Source organism: Eulemur rufifrons, chromosome 7, assembly GCF_041146395.1.
Source record: "Eulemur rufifrons isolate Redbay chromosome 7, OSU_ERuf_1, whole genome shotgun sequence".
NCBI classification, from domain to species: domain Eukaryota; kingdom Metazoa; phylum Chordata; class Mammalia; order Primates; family Lemuridae; genus Eulemur; species Eulemur rufifrons.
The window spans coordinates 205,034,925-205,044,622 of record NC_090989.1 but is presented as its reverse complement, the minus strand read 5'-3'; the positions used below and the strand labels follow the sequence as shown (position 1 = coordinate 205,044,622).

Here is a 9,698-nt window from a genome sequence, read left to right as displayed (position 1 = left end):
GTTGTCGAAAATAATATCAAATTCTCAGAGGTTATCACAATCAAAACTTGTTTTTCGGTCATGCAATAACTGTTTCAGGCCCAGAGCAGCTGTGCTCCAAGTGTTGCATGTACAGTGCCGGCTTTGATCTTGTGGTACCCCCATAACAAGCAGAGGCTTGTGGTTGATACTTTTATATTATATAATTAGTCCCTACTTATTCCTTCTTTACCTGAAGTTTTTATCAAGAATAGCTGCTGATTTTATCACGTCTTTTCAGTATTGTTTGATAAGATCATATATTTTTCTCCTTTAATTTATTATTGTAGCAGAGATTATATGGCTACATTTGCTGTATTTGCCTCCGTAGAATAAATTTCTCTTGGTCTTAGAGTGGCATTACTTTGAAACATTAGGAGTCTCAGGGCGATAGTGTCTACATCTGGGCTTGTGGCACCCCTAATGGCCAGCCACTCAGGCATGGGTCATCTAACCATGAGACCCAATTGCATACAAGGAGGAAGCTGGGAAGTTGCTAACGTTACAAAGAGTATGTGCACACAGAGAGGAGGGTGTGGAGATTACACGTATTTTGCAGGAGCAGAATGTCTTAGGGGAGACTTTCCCATAAACCCTTAAGGCTGGAGGCCAGAACCATTTCTCTGAAAAAAGGCCAACATACCAAAAGGTCTCAAATAAACAGATAAAGAGCAGGATGGAGGGGCTATGGTGGATGCTCAGAAGAAAAGTACAAGTTTGTTTGTATGTGTTGCATGGCTGTGTGCATGCATGTGTGCATCCATATGTGTATGTGAGTGCATGCACTGTATATATGTATGTGAGTGCATGCATGTGTGTATGCATGTATGTTTGTGTTTTGGGGCCCAGGCAGGAATAGATGGGGTTAAGTATTTGGAATGGGTCTTCCAAGCTGTTACATCTTATAACAATGGTAATGACCTTGGATATTTTCCTGATGAGTCACTGCAAATTTTTAAGTTGAGTAGTGATTTGGTCAGACTCATTTAACAGGAGCATGGAGGATCCCTTTAGAGTAGTGATTCCAAAATACTGTCTGAAGATGTAAAAATTTCCAAAGAAGTTCATCTTAAAATGAGGAAAAAAATAGGGCAATGTAGTAAATTTTTAAATATCTAAATTTCTTCAAATTAAAGACTTTTATTCTCTGGTTATTCCTTCCCTGCCTTTAGTGTTTCAAATCCCCTTTATTTAATAAGACATTGGTGTTCATGGATGGTAAGAGGTTTGTTTGTTAATACTTGATACAATAAAAAAAAAATTGGCATCTTTTTTCCAAAGCTGTTCTGAATTTTTTTGAAAATAATCTGATCTATGAAATCTCTAAGTCTGGGAACCACTGGCAAGATGATTTAAGCAGAGATATGCCTTTGTATTTTTTATCCAAAGTATACATTCCTTGGCCCCTGGGGAAAAATTCAAGTGCAATGGAATCGGTAAAGCCACGTGCATTTGGAAGAAACTCCCAAGTGCTTCTGAGCAGCTTGCCTGGTTTGGAATCTCTGGGTTGGAGGAAGAGTTGAGGAAGACCTAGTGTTCAGCAATGATGAAAATCTCAAAGAAACCAGGGCAATGAGAAGACAAAAAGGGTTAAGGTGAAAGACATTGTCTTAGGACTCAAAGGTATAGAGATGGTCCTTGAGAGAGACATAAGAATTAGTTCTTCTGAACAAAATAGAAGGATGAGAACCCCACGTAAAAGAGAATTCTTTTTATGCACAACAAAGTTCAGTCAGATTCAGGAGGCTTCTCTTGAACTTTGTTGTGCATAAAAAGAATTCCCTTTTACATGGGGTTCTCATCCTTCTATTTTGTTCTGAAGAACTAATTCTTATTAAGAAAGCAATAGAGACAAAGAGAAGACTTTTGGGAAGAATGAGGTAGACATTCGAGATGTAAGGTATAATATAGAGTTCTAGAGTAGACATTGCTTGGTTTCTACTGAATATCCGCCATAAACCAAACTATTGATATTTTCTGGGTTATAAAACAAAAATAAATAAAGTAAGTGAGTGCCTGTGACTTACGACTTGTGCTGAGTGGTGAGTCTTTGGTATCCCTAAAAGGCCAGGTGACATATTGCTAAGTACCCTGAGGACAGGAATCTACCTCCTTCTACTTCATAGCGGCCATATTGCTAAGCACCAAGAGCTAGTTGGTGTTCATCAACTGAGGCTTTTGTCCTTTCACTGAACCATTCAACCCTTCTGGAAATATCATTTCATATTTTAAAACTTCAGAACAATTCCATATTCTTTAACCTCTGAGGGTCTCATCTCCTTTTCTATAATACAAATGATTTGAGTTGGCTGATGTAGAAGACAAGAAATAAGTTCTGAGTTTTCACTCCATTCATTCAACTTACCAAGTATTTTACTGACTGCCTATGTGGGATGTGAAGAAAAGGGAATAATCCAGGTAGATAGTAGTATCTTTCACCTAAACAATTGGATAAAATGCAGTTTCTAATGATCTACTGCTGTAAACAAACCACCTCAAAACCAATGGAGTGGCTTAAAACAACATTCTTTGCTATTTCTCCAGATTCTTTGGGTTGACTGGACCATGCTTTTCTGTTCTTGCATGGGGCAAGACTAGAACTGGAGAGAGGTGAGTGGAGTGTCTCGAGTACAAAATTTAAGGAACTCACGCTTGGAGTCTCTGCAGCACCATTATGAGCGTGAGTGCCTCCTTAAATTTTGCACCAATATGCCTCATTTGCCTCTCCCTAGTCCTGACCCTGGCTTGGGGTCTCTTTTATATGCTTTTAGTCTCATGGCAGCTGTAGCTGGAGTCATCTGAAGGTTCAACTGGGCTGGACATCCAAAACAGCCTCTTTACTCACATGGCTAAAACAGCTGGGAACTGACCAGAGTCTCTTTCCCTCTCCATGTACCCTCCGCACACAGTAAGCTGGGGCTTCCTCACAGCATGGCATTCTCAAGGCGGTCGGACTTCTTACGCGGTGACTGGCTTCTCCAGAGCAAGCATTCCATGTAGAAGCTGCAAGGCTTCCTGTGACCTAGACTTGGAAGCCCCAGAATGTCAGTCACTTTCACTGTATCCTACTGGTCAAAGTCACTAAGACCTGCCCAAGATTCAAGGGAAAGTGAATTAGACTCTGCCCTTTGATCTGAGTAGCATGGACATAAAGGGAGGGAAAAAATTGACGGAGATCGATTTTGGAGAATATCTACCGCAGAAAGACCAACAAACAAATAGGTTGTGGGGTGGGAAAGCAGAAGCGCTCTTGGGGAAGGTTAACGTTGAGATGCCCTTTGAACCACCTAGAGAATATATTCATGTGGAGATCAGAGAAAGACTGAGGTTGAAAACATCAACTGCCCAGATTCAAGGCACTGGATGAGATCACCTAAGGAGTGAGTTCAGAGAGAGAATGGGCAACCAGGGAGTAAAACTGGAAACAGGAGGGCCTGGAGTCTCAGAAGCCAAATTTGAAAAACACTTTGAAGAGAAGGAGGTCCTCAGTGACCTCCAATGGTGCTGAAAGATGAGGACTGAAAAGTGACTTGGGCAGAGCAAGATTTTGGTCATTAGTGACCTTTACAAGTAAAATGGCAGGATGAAACTTGATTATGTATAGTGAATTGAGGAGAGTATAAGAGGAGAGAGTGAGAAAAGAGAGGAAAAGCAAATTTTTTCCAGTTTTCATAGAAATAGGATGATTACTGGGTAGGGACTTGGAGTTTAGAAAGGTTTTGTTTTTGTTTGTTTGTTTTTAAGATAGGAGAAAGTATAGCTTAGTGTGGGTGAAAGGGAATGATACAGTCAAAAGGGAGCTGCTAGACCCTCAGGCCAATGCCAATGCATAAGACTGGGGACAGGGGTGTCCCCAAAGCATGCAGAGCTCTCAGGCCCCTCTTAAATCTCACTGAGAGCCGCATCGAGACCAAGGTGGGGCAAGTTTTACAAACACGCATTTAACCTCTAGGCATTGGTTCTCAAAATTTGGTCCCCAGACACGCAGCAGCATTTTCTGAGAATTTGTTAGAAATGCAGATTCTTGGGCCCCACCAGTCTTACTGAATCAGAAACTCTAGGAGCTAACAATCTGGTTGTTTTGTTTTTAGGGATGGGAGTCTTGCTCTGTCACCCAGGCTGGAATGCGGTGAGAGGATCATCATACCTCACTGCAGCCTAGAACTCCTGGGCTCCAGCGATCCTCCTGCCTCAGCCTCCCCAGTAGCTGGGACTCCAGGTGGGAGCCACCACACCTGGTGCCACCTGGGCTTTATTTAACAGAACCACCAGATGATTCCTGTACTTGCTAAGGTTGGGGACCCACTACTCTAGAGGAACTCACAAACACTAACTTAAAGATGCAACTGAATACTGACCTTGTTCCCTATGAGCCTAAAATCACAAAACTTTCAATATAAAAGGGACTTCTTCAAATGTCTTATCTGGCCTTGAGCCTGACGCATGACCCAGGGATCCAAGACACAAAGAAGGCATGTGAGTTGTCCAAGTCCTCCTGGCAGGACTGAGATTGTGACTCCAAATAACAGAAAAACAGAGCTAGGGATATAGCTGTTTTGATGTGCCACGAAATCGCAGCCATTTTATTATTATTTTAGGTATGGATTTGTATTATTGTTTGTTTTCTACTAAAGTCAGAGGAAGATGGTCCGCCTTACCTCAAACTGGCTCTTTTAAGGTTTTTGTTTGGGGGATTGCAGAGGCTCACCTTCCCAAGGCGGACCCAGCGCCTCCGAGGAATCCAGCCGCCTTAGCGCTAACAGGCGGCTTTTCTGCAGTTCGATAAATCCACAAGAGCTGGGCTCTGCCTCTGACTTTTGCCATTTCAAATTCACTTGGCCTCGGGGCAGACGCGGACAGCCCAGTGCTGCGCGCTCTGGAGCCTCGGTTCCCTCTGCTTCTGGAGAGGCGATTTAGCCTTAATTTTTGTGACAGATGGAGTTGATAGTCTCTCCACGGAAAGGGGAGGAAAAAAGCGCCAGTTTTTGACAGGCCACAGACGCCCGGTGCCTCTGGTGGCCGAAGGCTGCGTTGCGCCACAGTTAAGGTAGCTCGTAAACTCCCGCGCCAAATTGCAGAGGCTCCTCTGCGGGGCAGCTGCCCTTAAACTTAGTGAGGGATGAAACTTACACTTAATGTAAACCTTGGTGCGTGTCAATTCATCTCCTTCTCTGTGGTGACTGCGGCCAGATGGCACTGTTCAACATTCCCGAAGATTTTTAATGCTATTATTTTTTTCATTACCACGAGTGTTATAAACTTATATCCCTAAGAAATTAATTCGGTTGGTTGCATTTCTGTCTTGCAATTTGAAAACGATGCCTGGTGCATTGGTCGTACCTGCCAGATCGGCTACTTGGCGCTGGGGAGTTGGGGGGTTGTACATATTTCATCAACTTCTTTCTTTTGTGTGTGTGTGTGTGTGTGTGTGTGTGTGTTTAAAGCTTCAAATGTCCCATATTAAACTCTCTGGATTTCCCCCCTCCTCGTGATGATCAGGACCCAAAGAGGGGGAACCCGAAAAATAAACTGCGTTCTGAACCCAATCGAAGACACAGATAAGGGCTAGCTAGAATTAATAAAACTACCAAAAAAAAAAGAAAGAAAGAAAGAAAGAAAGAAAGAAAGAAAGAAAGAAAGAGAGAGAGAGAGAGAGAGAGAGAAAAGGAAAAAGAGCCAAACAAAAAAGCCCGTGGTTGAGCCGGATGCAGACATCTGCCCCGAGCCCTGCCCGCCGGTTGTGCGGGCGAGCTCCATATCCGCGCCTCCTTAAGAGTAGGAGGAGCTCGGGGCCTCTGTCAACCCCCCTAAGCCGTTCCTTTCAAGCCCTGAATGCCTGAATGTGAGCTGCCCACCGCCCTCTCCGCCCTCCCCCACTCCGCAACCCCACTCCAGTGGCTCGTAAAAAAAAAAAAAAAAAAAAAAAAAAAAAAAAGTTTCAGCAACAACAGGCTGGACCAATAGCATCTCGAAAAGCCGGGAAAGGGGCCGAGCAAAGGCGAAAGAGAGTGGAGAAAGGAGAAAGCGGGCAGGCTCGGAGCGCGCGGGGCCGGGGCTCGGCGAGCGGAGGAGCGTTGCTAATGTTTTTGTTTGTTTGCTTTTCCATGCATGCATAATGAGGGGGCACCGCGGCACCACGCGGGGGCTCCCGGCCCACTTTTGTATTTAAAGCCTCGCTGCGAGCTAGTCCGCAGCCGGGCTCAGCGGATCCGCTCCCCGGGCTCCTAGTCACCCGAGAAGCCGCCGCCGAGTGAAGCCCGGGAGCCGCTCTCCGGCCGCGCCGACTTTCTTGTTCTCCCCGCGCCGCCCGGAAAGAGCTCTCCGGTGCTCGGCCGAGACCCGGGTCGACGCGGGCGGAGGGGGAGGGGACGCGGGGCAGCCGGGCCGCTGGAAGGCGGGCAGCGCACGGACGCCGGGCCAGGAAGCGGCGCGATGCGACAGCCCGCGGCGGTTGCAGCGCGGCGCTGAGCCGGGGAGGAAGGAGCCGACGCGGCCGCAGAGCGAGCAGCGGGCGCGGGCGCCGCCGGCCGCACAACGGATCTGCAGGCGCGGAGCAAAATGCACCCGCGGCGCCGCGCGGTCCTGCAGCCCCGCCACGGCCCCGCGGCCCGCAGCCCCCCGGGGCGACAGTGAGCGCCTCCCGCCACCATCGTGGGCGAGCCGAGGGCTCTCGGGTGGGAGAGCCGGAGAAGATCTTGGCTGCTGTGCACTTCCAGGAAGCCGCCGCAGCCGGAGCGAGAACCGACCTTCTGCCACCAGCAGGGCATCAGCCAGCGGCGCGCATGGATTTATGAAGACACTCATGCAAGAAGTGGGCAGGACTTGGGCAAACTTTTCCACCGGCTCCGCGTCCGCCGCTCCCCGCGCCTCGTCTCCTTCTCCCTCCTCGCCCAGCGGCCGCCGCTGCCCGCGATGGTGGCCGCGCTGCTGGGCGGCGGCGGCGAGGCCCGCGGGGGGACCGTGCCGGGCGCCTGGCTGTGCCTGATGGCGCTGCTGCAGCTGCTGGGCTCGGCGCCGCGGGGCTCGGGGCTGGCGCACGGCCGCCGCCTCATCTGCTGGCAGGCGCTGCTGCAGTGCCAGGGGGAGCCGGAGTGCAGCTACGCCTACAACCAGTACGCCGAGGCGTGCGCGCCGGTGCTGGCGCAGCGCGGCGGGGGCGACGCTCCGGGGGCCGCCGCCGCTGCAGCGCTCCCGGCCTCGGCCGCCTCCTTCTCGTCGCGCTGGCGCTGCCCGAGCCACTGCATCTCGGCCCTCATTCAGCTCAACCACACGCGCCGCGGGCCCGCCCTAGAGGACTGTGACTGCGCGCAGGACGAGAACTGCAAGTCAACCAAGCGCGCCATTGAGCCGTGCCTGCCCCGGACGAGCGGCGCCGGCGCGGGCGGGGTCATGGGCTGCACTGAGGCCCGGCGGCGCTGCGACCGCGACAGCCGCTGCAACCTGGCGCTAAGCCGCTACCTGACCTACTGCGGTAAGCTCTTCAACGGGCTGCGCTGCACCGACGAGTGCCGCACCGTCATCGAGGACATGCGGGCAGTGCCCAAGGCGGCGCTGCTCAATGACTGCGTGTGCGACGGTCTCGAGCGACCCATCTGTGAGTCGGTCAAAGAGAACATGGCCCGCCTGTGCTTCGGCGCCGAGCTGGGCAACAGCCCCGGCAGCAGCGGTTCAGACGGGGGCCTAGACGACTACTACGACGAGGACTACGACGACGAACTGCGCCCCGGGGGCGCAGGCGGTGAGCAGCCGCTGGACGATGACGACGGCGTCCCGCACCCGCCGCGCCCGGGCGGCGGCGCTGCTGCGGCGGGCGGCCGCGGGGAACTGCCATACGGGACCGGGCGCAGGAGCAGCGGCGGCGGCCGCTCGGCGCCCCGAGGCTCCTGGACCCCCCTCGCCTCCATCTTGCTGCTGCTGCTGCTGCTCGGGCCGCTCTTTTAGACCTCGCGGCCCCAGCCATTGGCTGCGGAAGGGCCCGCGTCCCGCGTCCCGCGTCCGCGCGCACTCTCCGCTCGCCTCTGAGCCGGGGCACCTGTGGCTTGGGGACAGATAGAGAGGATGGTTGGGTATACTTCCCAAAACTTTTCCCAAGTCGACTGGGCCTAGCGCCGGTCTCCCCACCATGAGTCTTGGCACTTTCCCTGTCTCCTCTCCCGAGCAGGACTTCTTGCACCTCCTCTCCCGCCTCCATTCCAGGCTCCAGAAACTCACACTTGTCTGCCCTCCAGAAACCTAGCTGTAGAGTTCAGGACGCTGGGGAGGAAACGGGCATGGAGGGGACAGAACCGTAGTCCTGGACTCAGAAGGGAGGATGCTGACCAATGGGGCCTTAACAGTTCCAAGGGACTAGGCTTGGAGCAGGGAGTTTGAAGGAAGAATTATATTTGCAAAGGGGCTGTTTATTAGCATTTTTCCTTTGAGGGAGAAAAAAAGTGCCAGTATCGACTTTTTTTTTATTGTGGCCAGTGAGGACATTGCAATCAATCGTAAGTAAACAGAAAAGTCCCACTCACTGATTCATGCGTTTACTCTTGGTATCAGAGCTCAGAATTCTCAGTGACACAGAGGGGCGAGGGGGGAGCGCGGTGATTGCCTTAGGAGGAGCCCCTGAATTGGTTTTGGATAACTTTGAGCCCTTGACCTTAATTTCCTTGGTACCACTCTGATCTCTTAGCACATTTCTTAGGATTAGTGGTCAAAAAATGCTGATCTAAGGGGTTGCTATGGTGTTGAACAATGCAACTTTTTATTTAAAAAAGCTCTGCACTGCCATCTATGAAAGCCTCTTTATGATGTTTGTTTTGTTGTCCTTTTTGTTCTTTACATCAAGAAATTGTATGTTCAAATATGCGGAGAACATATATTGCCTCTGCTCCTATCAGGGTGTTAAACCCTGGTACATCGTATATAAAGTGTATTAAAACTGGGGTTTGTTACCAGTTGCTGTACTTTGTATATAGAATTTTTATAAATTGTATGCTTCAGAAATAATTTATTTTTAAAAAGAAATTAAAAGTTTTAAATTCACATTCATATTACACCCTCCCTCCCCCCAATGTACAGAATCCATTTATCACCAGGGATCCAAACCCATAGTCCATTGTGAAGTGTGCTCTATTTAGAACAGTCGTAAAATGTACAGTGTATTTTATAGATTTGAAGTTAACATTCTTATTTTCAAGAGAATTTATGGACATTGTAGAAATGTATAAATGCATTTCCAAACTGCCTTAAACATTGTATTTTTATAGACATCATTTTTTAAAAATCCTAAGTTTTAAATAACTATGGATTTGTGTATTTTTTGATTGTTTTATTAAAACGTGTACATCAGTAAAGAGTTTTAAACAATGAATATGGTGTAGTTACTTTCCAGAGTTACATTGTGGTTAACCCAATCATGGGTGAGGAGGTGGGTGGAGGGGTCACAAGGAATCTATCAACCATCAACTGAAATTAAAATACAGTACAAGACAAGAAATGCAGGCTATTAGTCTGCCTTTAATTTAATGAACAATTAGACATCTGTAAATGAGGCAGCTAAAAAGATATAATTGACTGGCCTCCATTGGCTTTACATCGTGGAGAGAATTCTCAAAACACTGTCTCCTATACATAATTTGGGGATAACCCAGACATCACATTTCCTCCTGCCCCTTTTCCCCTGGGACCCCCCCAGA

At 49.0% G+C, this 9,698-nt stretch overlaps 1 protein-coding gene across 1 annotated transcript; it reads left to right on the top strand.

The window, feature by feature from the left end:
* Positions 1-6,930: 6,930 nt before the first annotated feature.
* GAS1 (growth arrest specific 1) lies at positions 6,931-9,373 on the top strand. Its single transcript, XM_069474051.1, has one exon. The coding sequence runs from the start codon at positions 6,931-6,933 to the stop codon at positions 7,957-7,959; it is 1,029 nt and encodes a 342-aa protein (XP_069330152.1). The 3' UTR covers positions 7,960-9,373.
* The last annotated feature ends 325 nt before the right edge of the window (positions 9,374-9,698 follow it).